The sequence below is a fragment of the Rana temporaria genome, chromosome 1 (assembly GCF_905171775.1).
Source record: "Rana temporaria chromosome 1, aRanTem1.1, whole genome shotgun sequence".
In the NCBI taxonomy this organism is placed as follows: Eukaryota; Metazoa; Chordata; class Amphibia; order Anura; family Ranidae; genus Rana; species Rana temporaria.
Window position 1 is genome coordinate 667,118,202 of NC_053489.1, and position 23,498 is coordinate 667,141,699.

At 48.6% G+C, this 23,498-nt stretch overlaps 1 protein-coding gene across 4 annotated transcripts in view; it reads left to right on the top strand.

Annotated features, from left to right (window-relative positions):
* The window catches only part of LOC120924587 (von Willebrand factor A domain-containing protein 5A-like), a 131,783-nt gene that overhangs the window by 96,159 nt on the left and 12,126 nt on the right, over positions 1-23,498 (top strand). The window contains exons 13-17 of one of the 4 annotated variants that reach the window (XM_040335573.1): positions 595-698; positions 4,702-4,910; positions 10,343-10,423; positions 12,295-12,330; positions 23,126-23,206. In XM_040335573.1, coding sequence (XP_040191507.1) covers positions 595-698; positions 4,702-4,910; positions 10,343-10,423; positions 12,295-12,330; positions 23,126-23,206 — 511 coding nt within the window. The remainder of the gene's footprint in view (positions 1-594; positions 699-4,701; positions 4,911-10,342; positions 10,424-12,294; positions 12,331-23,125; positions 23,207-23,498) is intronic. The other 3 variants (XM_040335575.1, XM_040335574.1, XM_040335576.1) reach the window with 3 other exon arrangements.

Consider the following 23,498-nt stretch of genomic DNA (forward strand, 5'->3'; position numbering starts at 1 on the left):
TTTCAATGAGAAATGCCCCCAGTGGCGGATGCGGTACTGCATCCTAAAATCTGACCGTGTGAGGCCTCGTACACACGACAGAGGAACTCGACGTGCTTGGCACGTCGAGTTCCTCGTCGAGTTTTGGGATGAAGCCGCCGAGGAGCTCGGCGGGCCGGCTTCTCCCATAGAAGAACGAGGACAACGAGAAAATAGAGAACATGTTCTCTATTTTCTCGTCGAGTTCCTCGGCGGCTCCATCGAGCCAAAACTGTACAGACGACAGAGATTCTCGGCAGAATCCGGGTTTTGACCGAGTTTCTCGGTGAATTCTGCCGAGAATCTCTGTCGTGTGTACGAGGCCTGAGTGTCTTACACATGTCAGATTTTCTGCCTAACTTTGGAAAAAGCCTTTTGAGAATCGTTTCCAAAGTTAGGCACAGAGATACGCAGGCTGAACAGCAGTTAAGTCTGCGTATCTCTTTTGAGAATCAGGCCCAAGGTTACTAGGTGTTTCTTAACTTAAACCTAACGCCCATTTACACTGTATGTTATCCATTATATATAATGACTCGGAGCTTCAGGTGATTTACACTTTCTTTAAATATTTCCTAGGTGGAGAATGAAGCGGAAGGTGAGGTCTGTCTGCAGTACAAGTTTAAAGATGAAGCCATAAAGAATGATCTTCGTTTCCCGCTGAAGGTGCAGAACGCGGAAAGGTCAGTATTTAGTATTTGAAACGCCTCACATTAATATGAAACATTTCCTTGGTTATCTTTTTAGAGTCGCCACTAACAGACTGGCAGAGCTTCGGGTCTGCTCATGCACCATCTATCTTCTCTTACCCACCATTCACAGACTGGCAGAGTTCCGGTCTTCTCATGCACTGTCCATCTTCTCTTACCCACCATTCACAGACTGGCAGAGCTCCTGTCTTCTCAATGCGCTGTCTATCTTCTCTTACCTACCATACCATTCACAGACTGGCAGAGCTGCAAGTCTTCCCATGCACCGTCTATCTTCTCTTACCCACCATTCACAGACTAGCAGCACTCGAGTCTTCTTATGCACTACATTTCTTCTCTTACCCACCATTCACAGACTGGCAGAGCTTCGGGTCTTCTCATGCACTGTCCATCTTCTCTTACCCACCATTCACAGACTGGCAGAGCTTCGGGTCTTCTCATGCACTGTCCATCTTCTCTTACCCACCATTCACAGACTGGCAGAGCTTCGGGTCTTCTCATGCACCGTCTATCTTCTCTTACCACCATTCACAGACTAGCAGCACTCGAGTCTTCTTATGCACTACATTTCTTCTCTTACCCACCATTCACAGACTGGCAGAGCTTCGGGTCTTCTCATGCACTGTCCATCTTCTCTTACCCACCATTCACAGACTGGCAGAGTTCCGGTCTTCTCATGCACCGTCCATCTTCTCTTACCCACCATTCACAGACTGACAGAGCTCCGGTCTTCTCATGCACTGTCCATCTTCTCTCAGCTACCATACCATTTACAGACTGACAGAGCTTGAGTCTTCTCATGCACTGTCCATCTTCTCTTACCCACCATTCACAGACTGGCAGAGCTCGGGTCTTCTCATGCACTGTCTATCTTCTCTTACCCACCATTCACAGACTAGGAGAGCTCCAGTCTTCTCAATGCGCTGTCTATCTTCTCTTACTTACCATACCATTCACAGACTGGCAGAGCTGCAAGTCTTCCCATGCACCGTCTATCTTCTCTTACCCACCATTCAGACTGGCAGAGCTGCAAGTCTTCCCATGCACCGTCTATCTTCTCTTACCCACCATTCACAGACTAGCAGCACTCGAGTCTTCTTATGCACTACATTTCTTCTCTTATCCAGCATTCACAGACTGGAAGAGTTCGGGTCTTCTTATGCACTGTCTATCTTCTCTTGCCCACCATTCACAGACTGGCAGAGCTCCGGTCTTCTCAATGCTCTGTCTGTCTTCTCTTACCTACCATACCATTCACAGACTGGCAGAGCTTTGGGTCTTCTCATACACCGTCTATCTTCTCTAACCCACCATTCACAGACTGGCAGAGCTCGGGTCTTCTCATGCACTGTCCATCTTCTCTTACCCATCATTCACAGACTGGCAGAGCTCGGGTCTTCTCATGCACTGTCTATCTTCTCTTACCCACCATTCACAGACTGGCAGAGCTCCGGTCTTCTCATGCACTGTCCATCTTCTCTTACCCATCATTCACAGACTGGCAGAGCTCGGGTCTTCTCATGCACTGTCTATCTTCTCTTACCCACCATTCACAGACTGGCAGAGCTCGGGTCTTCTCAATGCGCTGTCTATCTTCTCTTACCCACCATTCACAGACTGGCAGAGCTTGGGTCTTCTCATGCACCATCTTCTCTTACCCACTATTCACAGACTGGCAGAGCTTCGGGTCTTCTCAATGCGCTGTCTATCTTCTCTTATCCACCATTCACAGATTGGCAGGGCTCGGGTCTTCTCATGCACTGTCTATCTTATCTTACCCAACTTTCAGACTGGCAGAGCTCCAGTCTTCTCATGCACTGTCCATTTTCTCTTACTCACCATTCAGACTAGAAGAGCTTAGGTCTTCTCATATGCTGTCTATCTTCTCTTACCCACTATTCACAGACTAGCAGAGCTTTGGGTCTTCTCATGTGCTGTCTATCTTCTCTTACCCACCATTCACAGACTGGCAGAGCTTGGGTCTTCTCATGCACCATCTTCTCTTACCCACCATTCACAGACTGGCAGAGCTTGGGTCTTCTCATGCACCATCTTCTCTTACCCACTATTCACAGACTGGCAGAGCTTTGGGTCTTCTCAATGCGCTGTCTATCTTCTCTTATCCAGCATTCACAGACTGGAAGAGCTCGGGTCTTCTCATGCACTGTCCATCTTCTCTTACCCATCATTCACAGACTGGCAGAGCTCCGGTCTTCTCATGCACTGTCTATCTTCTCTTACCCACCATTCACAGACTGGCAGAGCTTCGGGTCTTCTCAATGCGCTGTCTATCTTCTCTTATCCAGCATTCACAGACTGGAAGAGCTTGGGTCTTCTCATGCACTGTCTATCTTCTCTTACCCACCATTCACAGACTGGCAGAGCTCCGGTCTTCTCATGCACTGTCCATCTTCTCTTACCCATCATTCACAGACTGGCAGAGCTCGGGTCTTCTCATGCACTGTCTATCTTCTCTTACCCACCATTCACAGACTGGCAGAGCTCGGGTCTTCTCAATGCGCTGTCTATCTTCTCTTACCCACCATTCACAGACTGGCAGAGCTTGGGTCTTCTCATGCACCATCTTCTCTTACCCACTATTCACAGACTGGCAGAGCTTCGGGTCTTCTCAATGCGCTGTCTATCTTCTCTTACCCACCATTCACAGATTGGCAGGGCTCGGGTCTTCTCATGCACTGTCTATCTTATCTTACCCAACTTTCAGACTGGCAGAGCTCCAGTCTTCTCATGCACTGTCCATTTTCTCTTACTCACCATTCAGACTAGAAGAGCTTAGGTCTTCTCATATGCTGTCTATCTTCTCTTACCCACCATTCACAGACTGGCAGAGCTTGGGTCTTCTCATGCACTGTCTATCTTCTCTTACCCACCATTCACAGACTGGCAGAGCTTGGGTCTTCTCATGCACCATCTTCTCTTACCCACTATTCACAGACTGGCAGAGCTTCGGGTCTTCTCAATGCGCTGTCTATCTTCTCTTATCCACCATTCACAGATTGGCAGGGCTCGGGTCTTCTCATGCACTGTCTATCTTATCTTACCCAACTTTCAGACTGGCAGAGCTCCAGTCTTCTCATGCACTGTCCATTTTCTCTTACTCACCATTCAGACTAGAAGAGCTTAGGTCTTCTCATATGCTGTCTATCTTCTCTTACCCACCATTCACAGACTGGCAGAGCTTGGGTCTTCTCATGCACTGTCTATCTTCTCTTACCCACCATTCACAGACTGGCAGAGCTTGGGTCTTCTCATGCAGTGTCTATCTTATCTTACCACCTTTCAGACTGGCAGAGCTCTGGTCTTCTCATGCACCGTCTATCTTATCTTACCCACCTTTCAGACTGGCATAGCTCTGGTCTTTTCATGCACTGTCTATCTTATCTTACCCACCTTCTAGACTGGCAGAGCTTTGGTCTTCTCATGCACTGTCTATTTTTTCCTACCCACCATTCACAGACTGGCAGAGCTCTGGTCTTCTCATGCACTGTCCATCTTCTCTTACCCACCATTCAGACTAGCAGAGCTTGGGTCTTCTCTTACCCACCATTCACAGATTGGCAGAGCTCTGGTCTTCTCATGCGCTATCTATCTTCTCTTACCCACCACTCAGACTAGCAGAGCTCTGGTCTTATCTTACCCACCATTCACAGTCTGGCAGCTCCGATCTTTTCTTACCCACCATTCAGACTAGCAGAGCTCCAGTGTTCTCATGCTCTGTCTTTTTTCTCTTACCCACCATCCACAGACTGGCAGAGCTCTGATCTTCTCATTCATCGTCTATTTTCTCTCGGCCACCATCCACAGACAACAATACAGTAGTCCTGGTTTCCTCACGCACTGGCTATCTTTTTTTTAAGACCCACATCCATAGACCGTCAGATCTCTAGTATCCTCAGCCACCATCCACTAATTGCCATCGTCTGGGTTTCCTCACGCACTGTCTATTCTCTTCCAGGCCCACCATCCACAGACTGGCAGCCAAAACTCTGATCTCTGAGCTAGAATATGGACCAGAGTCACCATCCGAAGAGGTGAAGAAGAAGATCTTAGAGACCAGTCTGCAGTCTGGGGTTGTCTCTTCTCTTACCGCCTATGTAGCCGTCAACAAGGACACCAAGACCCGTGTGGAGGGACCTCCTATTCGCAGGGATGTCCCAGCTCCAGGTATGTCGTTTTCATGAGACATGTGCGATTCGTTTTTGTTACGAACTGAGGTCCGGATGAAATTTTTGCTCTTCAGAGATTTGGATGTATCCGAATTTCAAAATTGCAAACGTTACATAGTTAGTTTAGTAGAAAAAAACACACAAGTCTACCAGTTCAATCAATAATAGTAACAAATTTCAACAAATTCGAAATAAATAATGAAACGCGTTTTTGAATTTGAAAATGTATTTGAATTTGATATTGGAACATATTGCAATCAATACAGTAAGGTATAAAAGTGAAAGAAGATGATAGTGGGGTAGATTCACATAGATTAGCGGATCTTTAGATCCGCGTAATCTATCTGATTTACGATCCGCCGGCGCAATTTTGCGAGGCTAGTGCAGTATTCAGAAAGCACTTACCTCCAAACTTGCACCGGCGGATCGAAACTCCCCCTGCAGAATTAAAATTCCGCGGCTAGGGGGACTGTACAACTTAAATCAGGCGCGTCCGCGCGCCGATTTAACTGCGCATGCGCCGCCGGCGAAATTTCCCAGTGCGCATGCTCCAAATGACGTCGCTAGGACGTCATTGTTTTCGGCGTGAACGTAAATTACGGCCATCCGTATTCGCGACCGACTTACGCAAACGACGTAAAATTTCAAAACTCGGCGCGGGAACGACGGCCATACTTAACATTGAATAATGCTGGATGATGAGCGCAAAAATTGTTGAATAGTGCATACACAAACAATGTGAATATGATCCCCTATAGGGGAATAAAACCAAACAATAGAAATAATAATAATTATAGATGAAATCCCATAGCCACTCAAGGACGCTATGGCAGTGATACAAACAAGGGTGAATGAATAAGTCCTGTGTTACAAAAGAATTGGAATTGAATAGTGTCCCAAAATAGCAGCAATGAACTTGTGCATCCAAGTGTAAATGCTAGACACAATCCCACCGGCAGCTGGGCTCACAGAGCGCTTACCTTCCTGATGTACAAAGACAGCATGTAAATCCTCAGATGGAGACTGAACAGCCTTCTCCCCGCTCGGACGAGCTGCTACAATCCTCTGGGTTCTTGCCTGAAGAGCGTATACCTTTCACTGTGTACAGTACAGGGCTACACCAAAATGGAGGCTCCGTGCCCAGAACGTTCATAGGCAGTCCCCAAAATGATGAAAGAGGGAAAAAAGGCTCCAAATGGTGAAGTATTTTACGGCAACACAATTTATTGGTCCAAAATATAAAAAATGCTAAGCATAAACTTAAAAACATCAAACGTATAGACACCAAGTTGCGGATGTGCGGACGGGATGTCACGTCACTTCCGGTCACGTTTTAGCAGGGCCTTACGCGTTACGTCACGACACGTGACTTCATCAGAGGCCTCTGCCACTGCTAAGACGTGACCGGAAGTGACGTGACATCCCGTCCGCACATCAGGAAGGTAAGCGCTCTGTGAGCCCAGCTGCCGGTGGGATTGTGTCTAGCATTTACACTTGGATGCACAAGTTCATTGCTGCTATTTTGGGACACTATTCAATTCCAATTCTTTTGTAACACAGGACTTATTCGTTCACCCTTGTTTGTATCACTGCCATAGCGTCCTTGAGTGGCTATGGGATTTCATCTATAATTATTATTATTTCTATTGTTTGGTTTTATTCCCCTATAGGGGATCATATTCACATTGTTTGTGTATGCACTATTCAACAATTTTTGCGCTCATCATCCAGCATTATTCATTCAATTTCTTTGTCGTTAGTACATTAATTTTTCTTCTATTATTTTTGTTCACGATTTTCATTCCTCACTTTGTTAGTTTTGGCTAGCGCTTTAGTTCCCCCCCCCTTTTACATACTTAACATTAGCTACCCCTCATATAGCAGGGGTAACTATCCGCCGGAAAAAGCCTAACGCAAACGACGTAAAAAAAAGCGTCGGGCGGGCGTTCGTTTCTGAATCGGCGTATCTCTTACACCAGTCGGATCTAAGGGAGATCTATGCGTAACTGATTCTTATGAATCCGTCGCATAGATCCGACCGTCGGATCTCAGAGATAAGACGGCGTATCAGGAGATACGCCGTCGTATCTCTTTGTGAATCTCCCCCAATTCCTACTTAATTCCTACTTAGGCTACTTTATAGAATAGAACAAAAGATAATTGAATAGAAGATTATATAAAGGAATAGAATCAAATAGAAAATAAGAATATAATAAAGCAGAATAGAAAATAAAGGAACAAAATAGAATTTAGGAGAATAGAATAGAAAAAAAATAGAATAAAGATAAAATAAATACTTCATTGTCATTGCAACACAAATGACAATGAAATTCTATAAAATCTCCACACATAGGGCCAGATCCACAAAGAACTTACGGCGGCGTATCTATTGATACGCCGCGTAAGTTCTAGGATGCGCCGTCGTATCTTTGTTTTGTATCCACAAAACAAGATACGCCTAAATGTGGGCTAGATCCGACTGACGTACGTCTTAGTACGCCGTTGGATCTTAGGTGCATATTTACGCTGGCCGCTAGGTGGCGCTTCCGTTGATTTCCGCGTAGAGTATGCAAATTAGCTAGATACGCCGATCCTCAAACGTACGTCCGCCCGGCGCATTTTTTTTTACGTTGTTTACGTAAGGCTTTTTTCGGCGTAACGTTACCCCTGCCTCTATGAGGTGTACGCAATGTTAGGTATGGACGTCGGGACAGCGTAGAATTTTACGTTGTTTGCGTAAAACATTCGCGAATAGGGCTTTGCGTAAATTACGTTCACGTCGAAAGCATTGACTATTTGCGACATGATTTCGAGCATGCGCACTGGGATACCCCCACGGACGGCGCATGCGCCGTTAAAAAAAAACATAATTTACGTGGGGTCAAGATGAATTAACATAAAACACGCCCACATCTTAGTCATTTGAATTTCGCGCCCTTACCCCGACACATTTACACTACGCCGCCGTAACTTACCGCGCAAATTCTTTCTGGATAAGTAGGGTTGTCCCGATACCGATACTAGTATCGGTATCGGGACCGATTCCGAGTATTTGCGGGAGTACTTGTACTCCCGCAAATACCCCCGATACCGAAATAGAATACTTCCCCCCGGCGCCGGCGCCGCCGTTACGCCGCATCCCCGCTACCGCCGACTGGGTAATACGGGCGGGGAACATTACAGCTATCATTTGAATAGCTGTAATGATTCGCGCCGCGTATAGACATTCCCCCTTGCTCGGGTGAACTGTCCAATCCCGAGCGAGGGGGAGTGTCTATATGCAGCGCGGCGCGAATCATTACAGCTATTCAAAGCTGTAATGTTCCCCGCGCGTATTAACCAGTCGGCGGCAGCGGGATGCAGGTAAGGGGGACATGGCTGGCTATGGGGGGGAGACATGGCTGGATATGGGGGGGAGACATGGCTGCATGGGGGGAGACATGGCTGCATATGGGGGACATGGCTGGATATGGGGGACATGACTGCATATGGGGGGGACATGGCTGGATATGGGGGGGAGACATGGCTGCATGGGGGGAGACATGGCTGCATATGGGGACATGGCTGGATATGGGGGGACATGGCTGCATATGGGGGACATGGCTGGATATGGGGGGACATGGCTGGATATGGGGGGACATGGCTGGATATGGGGGGGACATGGCTGCATATGGGGGGGACATGGATGCATATGGGGGGGACATGGCTGGATATGGGGGGGACATGGCTGGATATGGGGGGGACATGGCTGGATATGGGGGGGACATGGCTGAATATGGGGGGACATAGCTGCATATGGGGGGGACATAGCTGGATATGGGGGAGACATGGCTGCATATGGGGGGGACATGGCTGGATAATGGGGGGACATGGCTGCATATGGGGGGGACATGGCTGGATAATGGGGGGGACATATAGCTGGATATGGGGGGGGACATGGCTGGATATGGGGGTGGACATGGCTGGATATGGGGGGGACATGGCTGCATATGGGGGGGACATGGCTGCATATGGGGGGGACATGGCTACATATGGGGGGGACATGGCTGCATCTGGGGGGGACATGGCTGCATCTGGGGGGGACATGGCTGCATCTGTGGGGGACATGGCTGCATCTGTGGGGGACATGGCTGCATCTGTGGGGGACATGGCTGCATTTGGGGACACATTTAAAAAAAAGTATCGGTATTAGCGAGTACTTGAAAAAAAGTTTCGGTACTTGTACTCAGTCCTCTCCGCCGCCGCCTCTCCTCTGACGTCAGCTCCCCACTGATCTCCTCAGCCCCGCCCGCTGCTGCCTCGAGGGAACAGAGGCAAGAAGCAGCCATGAGGAGAGCGCGGAGCTGTGAAAGGTAGAAAACAGTACAGTACCAGTCACAGTACAGTAACCGTACATTATTTGCATTTTGATGACAATTCCCCATACTCCCATCATTGGTGTTCTAGGGGGTGGGTGGAATAGTAGTGCCCCATCATTGGTTTTCCTGGGAGGGGGGGAATAGTGCCCCATTGGTGTTCTGAGGGGAGGGAATATTGCCCCATTGGTGTTCCTGGGAGGGGTAGGGGAATAGTGCCCCATCATTGGTGATCCCGGGAGGAATAGTAGTACCCCATCATTTGGTGTTCCTGGGAGGAATGGTGCCCCAGCATTGGTGTTCCTGGGAGGAATAGTGCCCCAGCATTGGTGTTCCTGGGAGGAATAGTGCCCCAGTATTGGTGTTCCTGGGAGGAATAGTGCCCCAGTATTGGTGTTCCTGGGAGGAATAGTGCCCCATCGTTTGGTGTTCCTGGGAGGAATAGTGCCCCAGCATTGGTGTTTCTGGGAGGAATAGTGCCCCAGTATTGGTGTTCCTGGGAGGAATAGTGCCCCAGTATTGGTGTTCCTGGGAGGAATAGTGCCCCATCATTTGGTGTTCCTGGGAGGAATAGTGCCCCATCATTGGTGTTCCTGGGAGGAATAGTGCCCCAGCATTGGTGTTCCTGGGAGGAATAGTGCCCCATCATTGGTGTTCCTGGGAGGAATAATGCCCCAGCGTTGGTGTTCCTGGGAGGAATAGTGCCCCAGCGTTGATGTTCCTGGGAGGAATAGTGCCCCAGCGTTGGTGTTCCTGGGAGGAATAGTGCCATAGTATTGGTGTTCCTGGGAGGAATAGTGCCCCAGTATTGGTGTTCCTGGGAGGAATAGTGCCCCAGTATTGGTGTTCCTGGGAGGAATAGTGCCCCAGTATTGGTGTTCCTGGGAGGAATAGTGCCCCATCATTGCCGTTTGAGTGTAACACTCGAACAACGAAAAAATTCCACATTACGTTTTTTTAATGATTTTATCCGATTAATTGATTAATCGAAAAAATAATCGGCCGATTAATCAATTACGAAAATAATCGTTAGTTGCAGCCCTACTTATCACTCATCGTCTATCTTCTCTTACAGCATTTATGATGATGGGCTCAGCATTCCACGGAGCACCTAGAATGATGGCTTGTGGTGCTCCCATGCAATTTAAGAAACTCCGTAAGTGCCATATTTATTTTATTTTTTTAGTGGTTGCTGATTCTGCTGTGCTGTCTTTCTAGAAAACCGCTCTGGGAATTCTGGGCCATATTCTCCTAGATTTCCCGCGGGCGGCACGTAAGCCATTTACACTACGCCGCCCCAACCTACAGGAGCAAGTGCTGTATTCCCCAAACACTTGCTCCGTAGTTTGGGGCGGCGGAGTGTAAATGGCCCGGCGTAGCCACGCGTATCTCCAAGGGGGCAGCTTCTATTTAAATGAAGCGCGCCCCCGATTCTAACGAATTGCGCATGCGCCGGGCTTAAAATAGCCCAGTGCGCATGCTCCAGTTCTCGGCGTAAAACGTCAATGACGCCGACGTGTGCGTCATTGACGTAAAGTCGTATTCAAGAACGACTTAGGGAAACGACGTAGCCGACGGAAAAACACGATGCGGACCCGACGCCATACTTAACATGGCCTACGTGGGACTTGAGTAAACTTACCCCTCATATAGCAGGGGTAAGTTTACGTTTACGCAAACGACGTTAGCGACGGTTACGCGACGCGAATTCGTTCGGGAATCGGCGTATCAGGCTCATTTGCATAAACAAATGAGACCTGAATGTAAACGCCATCTAGCGGCGGCCGGCGTAATTACATTTAAGATCCGACAGTGTAAGTGACTTACACATGTCGGATCTTAAGTGTATCTATGCGAAAATGATTCTAAGAATCAGTCGCATAGATACACGGGCCAAAAAAGAGAGATACGATGGAGTATCCTGAGATACTCCATCGTATCCTTAATCTGGCCCTCTGTGCCTACGTGTAAAGAGCGCTCCTACTATTAAACCTGATTCAAATAAATTGCTAGTGTCAATACATATCAACATAGTTTCATGAACAAATAATTAAATTAAACTCCCATCTTCAATTAATCGAATGTCCAAACCAAACAGTCCGTCATTATTGGTGATCTTCTCCTGAGATTAGTCTAGGGTTCACACTGGGGCTGCTTCAAAGTCGCCCCGACTCTAAAGCCGCCCCTTACAGTGCCACTTCAGCGCGGCTTGCAAACGACTTCTGTAATCATGGCAGCCATCACAAATTGTGTGGCCCCTTACACAGCTTTAGGCAGGGCCCCCCTGGAGCAGAGAACCCGGGGGGTGCTGACGAAAAAAAGTGTAATCTTACGCAAACGACGTTAAATTTAAAATTTGCGACGCGGGAACGACGGGTATACGTAGCATTGGCTGCCCCTGCTAATAGCAGGAGCAGCCTTACGCAAAAACCGACGTACGCAAACGACGTAAACTGCGTACGCAGGGCTCGCGTAGGGTTGTGAATCGGCGTTAGTATGCAATTTGCATACTATACGCTGAGCACAACGGGAACGCCACCTAGCGGCCAACGTAAGAATGCAGCCTAAGATATGACGGCATAAGGAGCCTTATGCCAGTCATTTCTTAGGCTGCAGTCGGCGTATCGAGGTTCCTGAATCAGGAGCATTCGATACGCCGGGACAAGTAAGCAATTGCGCTGTGTAACTATGGTTACGCAGGCGCAATTTGCTTCTTGAATCCAGCCCACTGTCTTTTAAATTGCCCCAGCCCCTGTTCAAATTCAATCCGGGGACAGACTTGGTCCTGGGACAGTGTCGTCAATCCGGGGACTGTCCCCGGAAACCGGGGATGTCTGGTCACCCTATGTTAGGAGGCAGTGGCTAAATGCTAAATGTTGTCAACCTGCAACAGGAAGTGCTGTAAACAGTGTAACAGATGATAGAAAACTATACAGTGAGACATAATGCCAAACCTACTGAAAAATTGATTTTGGATTATACTTTAAATGATTTTCCTTCTTGATAAAGCCTTTCTTTAATATACAGGAGCTGGAGGGCCACCTATAAGAAATTCACCACGAGGTAAGAGATTGTACACTGCAAGGGGCGGGCGAGGGGGCTAGTCACATGTTCTTGAAGTTGGCACAGGGTGCCCTGTGATATTTCCGACCTGAAAGCCTTTAGACCCCTACAATGCTAAAAATATCGGGGTGGATTCAGTAAGCAATTGCGTCTGCGTAACCATAGTTACGCAGCGCAATTGCTTTGTTGCGCCGGCGTAACGACTTTTCTGTATTCAGAAAGCTCGTTACGCCGACTGCAGCCTAAGATATGACTGGCATAAGGCTCTTATGCCGTCATATCTTAGGCTGCATTCTTACGCTGGCCGCTAGGTGGCGTTTCCGTAGTGGTCAGCGTAGAGTATGCAAATTGCATACTAACGCCGATTCACAACCCTACGCGAGCCCTGCGTACGCATTTTACGTTGTTTGCGTTCGTCGGGTTCCGTGTAAGGCTTCTCCTGCTATCAGCAGGGGCAGCCAATGCTAAGTCTACCCGTTGTTTCCCCGCGTCGCGATGTTTGAAAATTACGTTGTTTGCGTAAGTGAATCGTGAATGGTGCTGGACGCCATTTACGTTCACGTCGAAGCAAATGACGTCCTTGCGACGTCATTTGCCGCAATGCACGTGGGGAAAGTTTCCCGACGGAGCATGCGCACTACGTTCGGCGCGGGAACGCGCCTAATTTAAATGATCCACGCCCCCTACGGGATCATTTAAATTACGCGCCCTTACGCCGGGCAGTTTTAGGGAGCGGCCACGCAAATTACGTAGCTACTGCTTCATGAATGAAGCGTAGCGCAGGTAATTTACGGAGGCGCAGCGTTTAAAACGGTACACTGCGCCTCCGTAAGAGGGCGCAAGTCGTACCTGAATCCACCCCATTGCCTGCAAAGTGCCCTGAAAGAGCCACTCCTTACACTCCAGTGTGAAAGCCCGAGGGCTTTCACACTGGAGCGGTGCGCTGGCAGGACGCTAAAAAAAGTCCTGCTAGTAGCATCTTTAAGGTGCTGTAGGAGCGGTGTATACACCGCTCCTAAAGCGCCCCTGCCCATTGAAATCCAATGGGCTGCGCCGCGGAACCGCTGGCGTTTTTAAACCCTTTTTTGGCCGCTAGCGGGGGTTAAAAGCATCCCGCTACCGGTAGTATAGCGCCGCAAAAATGACAGTAAAGCCCCACTAAAAATTGCGCCGCTTTATCGCCGACACCCCCACCGCCCCAGTGTGAAAGGGCTCATATTAGCATCATTTTGAGAATCCCTTCATGAGCAAAAGACTGATGGCTGATTCTTATTTATGAAAAGTCAAAGGCCAAGAGCTGCTGCAGGCGCAGCATAAGCGGAAGGCCTACATGACTGGGGTTTGACTAGCTAGGCTGGAGTAAGGTAGGGGGATAAAGGGGTTGTAAAGGTTTTTTCTCTTATCGTCTATGGACGGACACAGCTCCTTAAATCTTGACAAGTGGGTTATGTTCCCTGTTTACAGGAGAGGACTAGGCAGAAACATGTTAGATAATTAAATACATGTTACTTTAACCACTTGCTTACTGGGCACATATACCCCCCTCCTGCCCAGGCGAAATTTCAGCTTCCGGCACTGCGTCGCTTTAACTGACAATTGCGCGGTCGTGCGACGTGGCTCCCAAACAAAATTTACATCCTTTTTTTCCCCACAAATGTGCTATAAACAAAAAAAGAGCAACAATTTTGAAAAAAAAAAATTAACTTTTTGCTATAATAAATATCCCCCAAAAAAATGTTTTCCTCAGTTTAGGCCGATACGTACTCTTCTACATATTTTTGGTAAAAATAAAAAAAAACGCAATAAGCGACTGGTTTGCGCAAAAGTTATATAGGTAGATTCAGTAAGAGTTAGGCCGGCTTATCAGTAGATAAGCCGACCTAACTCAGAATCTACGCCGACTTATGTTTAAGTGTATGCTCAAACAGAGATACGCTTAAACATATCTAAGATAGGACGGCTTGCGCCGTCCTATCTTAGATTGCAATATTTTGGATGGCCGATAGGTGGCGCTTCCATTGCGGTCGGCGTAGAATATGTAAATGAGTAGATACGCCGATTCACGAACGTACGCCCGGCCGACGCAGTACTTTTACGCCGTTTACGTTAGAGATAGGCCGCCTAAAGTTAGAGCTAGGCACTAGTTGGAATAGTAATGTTAAGTATGGCCGCCGTTCCCGCGTCGAAATTCGAAATTTTTACGTCGTTTGCGTAAGTCGTCCGTGAATTGGGATTTACGTCGTTTACATCCCCATTCAAAATCAATAGGCCCGTGCGGCGTATTTAGCCGCAATGCACACTGGGAAATGTGGGCGCATGCGCAGTAAAAAAAACGCCAAAAACGTATGGTCAAGCCTTATTGGCATAAAACACGCCCCCCTTACACACATTTGAATTCGGCGCCCTTACGCCCGCCCGCTTTAGGCTACGCCGCCGTAACATAGCAGGCAAGTACATTGTGAATCATGTACTTGCCTCGCTAACTTACGGCGGCGTAGCTTAAATGCCTTAAGCTACGCTGCCGCAAAGTTGCGGCAATCTTTGTGAATCTAGGCATTAGCGCCTACAAAATAGGGGACAGAATTATTATTTATTTATTTTTATTATTTTTTTATTAGTAATGGCGGCGATCTGCGATTTTTATTGGGACTGCAACTTTATGGCGGACACATCTGACACTTTTGACACATTTTTGGGACCATTCACATTTTATACAGCCATCAGTGCTATAACTATGCACTAATTACTGTATAAATGTGACTGGCAGGGAAGGGGTTAACACTAGGGGGTAAGAAAGGGGTTAAATGTGTACCCTGCATGGTGTTTCTAACTGTTGGGGGAGGCGACTGACCGGGGGAGGTGACCGATCTGTGTCCCCATGTACAAGGGACACAGCATCAGTCTCCTCTCTCCCTGACAGGACGTGGATCTGTGTGTTTACACACACAGATCCACGTCCTTGTCTGTGTAACCGCCGATCGCGGGTGCCTGGCGGATATCGCGGCCGCCAAGCACGAGCAACGGCATCTCAGTGGCCGGAGGAGCCGAGGACATCTAAAGACGTCCTCCCGGCAATTTAGAGTCACCTTGTGGCCGTCTTTAGACAATAGGCAGGATCCCAGGTGGTTAACAGAGTTGAACAACCCCACCCAGGGGACAGTCCCTCCAGACATAACCCTCCTCCCTGCAGTATGCAGCCTCAGTTTTGTTCTGCCTAGCAAGGAGAAGGACGTATGGCTCCCTTTGGGCTCAGCGCTCTGAGGAAATTTTTTATTTTATTTAATTTTTTCTTAAAAGAATCTTCAATCAACTGACGGCTGAGAGACAGGCTGGATATATAGTTCCTTGTAGTCTACTCAGTCCGGCCAGCGAGCGTGAGCACACTTTTGCAAAGAGGCTTGGTCTGCCACGCCATACCCCATGACTCCTGGGGTGGCCGGTGAGCTTTGCTCCGAGGTCCACACATGACTGGACTGTGGTCTTGTCTCACTCACAGTGTATTGGGCTGACGGCTACCTCCATTGCGGTTGTAGGCCTGTCAGGAATGCGTCAGTGAGTCCTCGCTTGGATGGGTAAGAACAATGGGTGGGTTGGTACGGCTGGGCATTTCTGAGGTTCGGAGGTCCTCCTATCCTCCCTTCCCCGCTCCTTTTCCCTCTGCTGCATTATATTACTGCAGTCGGGGGGGGCACCTTACTGAGGGGACTGCGGTACGTCTGGCCTTTGTTTCTTTTTACTGCTGGGGTCTTTTTCAAAGAGGAGTTTGGACACTGTGGCCTCTTTGGGCTTTCACTGTTCAAAATGCTGCTTTTTGCAGCGCTGTCGCAATTTTTTGGGTGATTTTCAGTTACTATTGAAAATCCCATTCGCGGCTATTTTGTTGTAGCCGCGCTATGGCGCAGGTTAACTATTGCGGTCGGCCATCTTGTGCTGGTCCCTACGGCGCGCAGCACAGGTCTCCTCACAAATTGTTTCACAGTTTACCTCACAGCTTACCTCACAGTTTACCTCACAGCTTACCTCACAGCTTACCTCACAGTTTACCTCACAGTTTACCTCACAGTTTACCTCACAGCTTACCTCACAGTTTACCTCACAGTTTTTCCTCCTCTCACACACACTGGGGTAGATTCAGAGAGAAGATACGACGGCGTATCTCCAGATACGCCGTCGTATCTCTGAGTCCGGCCGGTCGTATCTATGCGCCTGATTCATAGAATCAGTTACGCATAGATTTCCCTAAGATCCGACCGGTGTTAGTGTTTTACAACGTCATATCTTGGGCTGCATATTTACGCTGGCCGCTAGGTGGCGCTTCCATAGATTTACGCAGAGGAATATGCAAATGAGCTAGATACGCCGATTCAGAAACGTACGTCCGGCCGGCGGATTTTTTTAAGTCGTTTACGTTAGGCTTTTTTCGGCGTATAGTTACCCCTGCTTTATGAGGCGTATCCTATGTTAAGTATGGCCGTCGTTCCCGCGTCGAGTTTTGAAAATTTTACGTTGTTTGCATAAGTCGTTGGCGAATAGGGCTGGACGTAATTTACTCTCATGTCGAAAGCAATAACGATTTGCGGCGGAATTTCGAGCATGCGCACTGCGCCATTCGTAAAAAACGTCAAATACGCGGGGTCACAGTTAATATACATAAAACACGCCCACATCATCCACATTTGAATTAGGCGGGCTTACGCCGACACAGATAAGTTGTTTCTGAATACAGAACTTGCGCCCTAATTTACGGCGGCGTAACGTATCTGAGATACGTTACGCCGGGCGGACAGATAGACCATTCTATCTGAATCTACCCCACTGTGTACTGAGGGCGGGCAGCGGTGCTGTCCAGTCTTCTCCGGTGATGGTGAGTCCCCTGGGTCCCTCCGTTCAGCGCAGCAAGAGGGTGGGTTTTCAGTCTAGCCTAAATAGGGCCCTGGGAGCTTTTGAAATGGAGTCAGCCTCTTCCCCAATCATGCCTGAGGTGGCAGCTGGTGCTCCTGCCCCTGGGATTTCCTCAGACACTTTGTAGTCCTGGAATCCTTTATTGCCAGGGTGGGAGCGGAGTGCGGATGTGAGGGGGGTACAAAGCGCCCCTCCCCCGCTATCCCCTGGGGAATGCTCTGTATCAGACCAGGACCTGGCTGAGGCTCAGCTCCCCCGGTTCTGTTTTATATGGAGACGTGGACGGTGGTGTAGTGGTTCATTCCCTCACCTGGCAGCAAGAGAGTCGCGGGTTTAAATCTGGACTCCAACACAAACTGCCTGGAGATTGCATGCTCTCTCCCTATGTCTGCGTGGGTTTTCTCTGGTTAATCCGGTTTCCTCCCACACTCCTATGACATGTGTGTAGAGCACTTGTCAGTGCGCTGTCTGTGCAGCGGAGGTTTCCTCTGAGGGCTCTGTCTTTTTTGTGCAAATCAGACCGCTCTGTGAAAGCTTTTCCTTATTTTTTCTTTGACTAGTTTATTTATAAGGAATGGGAAATGCCACAGAAGCCTTTTTAGTTCCTCAGCGCCTGGGGTTTTTGAGGAGAGTTTAAAAAAAAAAAAAAACATTCTCCTCAGGTTGTTGCTCTACCTATAGAAGGGACCCCTACCTTCAGGGACCTTACTGTTAGGAGGTCCGAGGCGTTGACCCGCTCCAGCTCCCTCCCTAAATTATTAGACTGGCCGACCAGTTGGTCCAGGGCCTTCTATATGTCTGTGATGCCACACGGGGCATCCTTGATGTCCAGAGCCTCCGTTTCGGCGGTGGTTTTGCGCCGCCTGATTTGGCTGAATTGCTGGTCTGCTGACCTAGCATCTTAAAATGCCCTGGCTGATTTACCCTTCAGGGGTGGGAGGTTTTTTGGTACCTCGTTGGATGACATTATCAAGGATGTCACTGGGGGTGAGAGCACTCTCCACCCAAGATACGGGCAGGGGGCTTCAAGGGCCTAAAATGCCTTTGAGAACGATGGGTAGTTCCGCACGGAATCCATTCGTTCGGTGGTAGCTGCGTTCCTTCCGAGGGACTTTATGGCGCCCTTGGACATCAAGGACGCATACATGCATGTCCCATTTTGCGCAAGTCACAGATTCTGTGCTTCGTGATTGGGGAGGTCCACTGTCGGTTTCCTTTTGATCTAGTGTCAGCACCAAGCGTTTTCACCAGGGTGCTCGTACTTATCCTAGCTTTGCTGGGACAGCGAGGCTTTGCCATCATGAGCTGCTTAGACGCCGTTTTTCTGAGAGCAGCTTCTGGCTCAGAATTAGTGGAGGATGTGCCATTGTGGACCCTCCGAAAATTTGGGTGGGTGTTAAACATTTTGAAGTCGGTACTGGTTCTGACTCAGTGTTTGGAGTACCTAGGGTTGATCCAGACTCCTCGGGAGTGAAGGTTTTTCTTCCCCTGGAGAAATTGCAGACTCTTCAGTCTGCAGTGAGGGTGTTGGCTTCATGCAATCGGTCATTTCTCCGTTTTGCATGCGAGTCCTGGGCCTGTTGGTAGCCTCCTTCGAGGCGGTACCGTATGCCCAGTTCCACACTCGTGTTTTATAGTGGGAGATACTGTCCAAGTAGTACAAATCTCTTTTGTCTCTGGATCATCAGATCTGGTCAGCCACCTACTCAGAGTCTCTCTGAATTGGTGGCTGGGATCCCCGACTCTTCGGTCCGGGAAGCCGTTTCTTCCCGTTCAGTGAACAGTGATTATGACGGTCGCCAGCCTCCTGGGTTGAGGGGGGCGCCTGGCGGGTCCAGTCGGCCCAGGGTCACTGGACTCTAGTGGACTCCTGTCTACCGATCAATGTCCTAGTACTTTGGGCGATCAGGCTATGCCTCTCCTCGTGGTCAAGGAAGTTGAAGGGTCGCCCGATCTGGATTCAGCCAGACAACGCCACGGCCGTGGCTTCAGTCTACCATCAGGTATACTGGCAGGCGGACTACCGGAGTCGCCAGATGCTGGACCAGGGCAACTGGTCTCTGTACTTGGAGGTGTTTCAGCTCCCTTGCAGGAGGTGAGACTCAAAGGGCATGGATCTCCTGGCCGCTCGTCTCGACCACAAGGTGTCGAGTTCGTGGCCAGGTCTAGTGATCCCTGTACGGACGCGTTGGTGGCTCTGTGGGGTCTGTATCGGCTACTTTATGTCTTTCCTCCATTGTAGTTGCTTCCTCGGCTGCTCCACAGGGTGGAGACCAAGGGGATCCCGATGGTTCTAATCGCTCCAGATTGGCCTCAGCGTCCTTGGTACACCGATCTCGAGCGCCTGATGGCGGATCTACTCTGGCGGTTGCCAGGGCGGGAGGACCTTCTGTCTCAAGGTTCCATACTTCGCTCTGTGGTACAGTCGCTCGCTTGCATGACATGGCTGTTGGAAGCCAGCCTTTAAGAGTCCGGGGTCTGTTTGTCTCGGTCATCTCACCCATGCTGAAAGCAAGGTAGTCTCCTTCCAGGAAGATTTACCATCGCACCTAGAAGGCCTACGTCTCTTTGTGCCAAGAGATGGGGTGACGTCCACGGACGTACTCAGTGTCCAGGGTCCTGCTGTTTTTACAGCTTGGAATGGATCTAAAAATTGCCTTAAGCACCGTTTGGGGGCAGATTTCAGCCTTGGCTGTGTTTTTTGTCAGTGGCCTTTTGGGGCCCATTCCCTGGTGGGTACTTTTTTGTGCAGGGGGTTTGTCATATACTTCCCCCTCTTGGTTCACCTCTTCTCCCATGAGTTTGGACTCTCAGTTCTTCAGAAACCTTCCTTTTTGGAAACATCAGAGAGATTCTTCTCTTGACACTATCTCGGAAGGTGGCATTTTTAGTGGCCATTACTCCTGTCAGAAGGGTTTCTGAGTTGGCGGTCTTGCCTTGCAAGTCGCCATGCTTGATCCTCCATTAGGATTATGTGGTGGTGTTTCCGAAGGTGGTTTCGGCCTTTCGACTGAATGAGGACTTTTTTCTTCCATCCTTATGTCCTCGGCTGGCGCATCCTAAGGAGGTTGCGTTTCCTACTTTAGATGTGGTATGCACTTTGTGGGTATACCTGCCTGCTACGGTTCCGTTTCGGAGATCTGACGCAACTTTTGTGTCGGTTGTCTAGTCCACAAAAGTGCCTGGCGGTCTCGTCAACCACCAGTTCTCGGTGGATAAGGCAGGCTGTCATACAGACCTATGCTCTTAGGGGCCGGGCGCCCCTTTTCCGGTCACTGAATTTTCGACCAGGGCAATTGGTGCTTCCTGGGTTTTCCGACATTTTGTGTCTGTCTCACAGGTGTGCGACTTGGTCGTCCGTTCACACTTTTTCCAGATTTTACATGGTTGCTGTGAGTGCATCTTCTGATGCTTCTTTCGGCCGCTAGGTTTTGCAGGCGGCTGTTTACTGTTGCACCTCCTCTGTTGAGGAGCTCTGCTTGTTTTGGGGTGAAGTTAAAATTGGTTTTACTGATACTGTTCCCAACCCTCATTTTTGACACTGCTTGGGGACGTCCCACTTGTCAAGATTTAGGCCCCTTTCACACTGGGGCTTTTTTGAGCGTTATTGGAGCGTTATTCGAGCGAAGCCTCATCTGCAATCTCAATGTGAAAGCCCAAGTGCTTTCAGAGCCCTTTCACACTGCCAGTGCCCGAAACATTTTAGGGCGTTTTAGCAGTGCCTCAGTGTGAAAGGGTAAGGCGTTTTTACAGCGCTTTCAATTCATTTCAATGGAGAGGGGCGTTTTTGGAGCGTTTTTTTCAGCGCCCAAAAGCTCCTCCAAAGATGCTGCTTGCAGGACTCGGTGTGAAAGGGTCCATGGAGAGCATTTTATGAGCGTTTTAACCACTTCCGGACCTCCGCATGTATATGTACGTCCACAAAATGGCACGTACAGGCAAATGGGCGTACAGGTACGTCCTTGCCTTTCTGCGGGTCGGGGGTCCGATCGGGACATCCCCCTCCCCCCCCCCCCTGCTGCGGGCGGCTTACCTCGGGGAGCGATCCGGGACGACGGCACGGCTATTCGTTTATAACCGCTCCGTCGCGATCGCTCCCCGGAGCTGAAGAACGGGGAGAGCCGTATGTAAACACGGCTTCCCCGTGCTTCACTGTGGCGGCGCATCGATCGAGTCATCCCTTTTATAGGGAGACACAATCGATGACGTCACTCCTACAGCCACACCCCCCTACAGTTGTAAACACACACTAGGTGAACCCTAACTCCTACAGCGCCCCCTGTGGTTAACTCCCAAACTGCAACTGTCATTTTCACAATAAACAATGCATTTTAAATGCATTTTTTTGCTGTGAAAATGACAATGGTCCCAAAAATGTGTCAAAATTGTCCGAAGTGTCCGCCATAATGCCGCAGTCACGAAAAAAATCGCTGATCGCCGCCATTAGTAGTAAAAAAAATAAATAATAAAACTATCCCCTATTTTGTAAACACTATAAATTTTGCGCAAACCAATCGATAAACGCTTATTGCGATTTTTTTACCAAAAATAGGTAGAATACGTATCGGCCTAAACTGAGGAAAAAAATGTTTTTTATATATGTTTTTTAGGGGGATATTTATTATAGCAAAAAGTAAAAAATATTGCATTTTTTTCAAAATTGTCGCTCTATTTTTGTTTATAGCGCAAAAAATAAAAACCGTAGAGGTGATCAAATACCACCAAAAGAAAGCTCTATTTGTGGGGAAAAAAGGACGCCAATTTTGTTTGGGAGCCACGTTGCACGACCGCGCAATTGTCTGTTAAAGCGACGCAGTGCCGAATTGTAAAAACGCCTTTGGGCATTTAGCAGCATATTGGTCCGGGGCTTAAGTGGTTAATAGCGCTATTTTTAACGCTAAAACGCTGTAAAAACGCTTCAGTGTGAAAGGGGTCTTAGGGAGCTGTGTCCTTCCATGGACGATAAGAGAAAATAGGATTTTTTGTATTCACTGTAAAATCCTTTTCTCTGATGTCCATGGACGGACACAGCACCCACCCCTCCTGTTTAGGTTTGTACTGCTTGTCACGAACTGAGGCTGCATGCTGCAGGGAGGAGGGTTATGTCTGGAAGGACCGCCCCCTGGGTGGGGCTGTTCAACTCTGTTAAAGTAACATGTATTTAATTATCTAACATGTTTCTGCCTAGTCCTCTCATGTAATCAGGGAACATAACCCACTTGTCAAGATTTAAGGAGCTGTGTCCGTCCATGGACGTCAGAGAAAAGGTTTTTACGGTGAGTACAAAAAATTCTATTTTTTTTGTTTGTTTTGTAAATAACAAACATGTCATACTTACCTCCTCTGTGCAGTTGGTTTTGCACAGAGTGGCCCCGATCCTCCTCTACTGGGGTTACTCCACAGCGCTCCTGGCTCCTCCTCTTCTGGAGTGCCCCCATGGAGAAGCGCATTCCCTGGGGGCACTCGTGCAGGCATTGACACAGACCGATCACCGACTCCCACGTCATTGGATTTGATTGACAGCAGCGGGAGCCATTGGCTATCATTCTATCCAATGAGAATCCGAGACAGCTGCTGTGTTCGTCCCCATCGCTGGAAAGACCGGGTTCGGGTAAGTAAAAGGGGGGACTCTGGGGAGGAGATGCACTACATAAGGTTTTTCACCTTGTTGCATAGAATTCCAAACCGATATGGCAGATTTTAGAATTGCCATCTGATGGTCATGATTTAATGATTTGGGGGGCCTCTTGAAAGATCAATAGCTGTCTCGTCTCCAGCACATGTGACAATGGGAAATTTATCAGGTATATAGAAGAAAAAAAAGTAGGGAAATCTGTCAGAGATTGAAGGTAAAAGGGCAAAATAAAAAATACAAATTTCTGTTCTGCTTTAGGAGGGCGTAGGCCTCAGGGAGCATCAGTTTTGTTGGATAGCATTGACCTTGAAGATATGGATGATGATATGGATGATGGAGGTAGGAACAGTCATCGTTATATTCCAGTAATGTTTAAAGTGTATGTTAAAGCGGGGGTTCACCCTTAGAGGGCACTTTTCCCCCTTAGATTCCTGCTCGTTATTACTAGGGGAATCGGCTATTTATTTTAAAATATGTGCAGTACTTACCCGTTTACGAGACGCATCCTCTCCGTCGCTTCCGGGTATGGGCTTCGGGAATGGGCGTTCCTTCTTGATTGACAGTCTTCCGAGAGGCTTCCGACGGTCGCATCCATCGCGTCACGATTTTCCGAAAGAAGCCGAACGTCGGT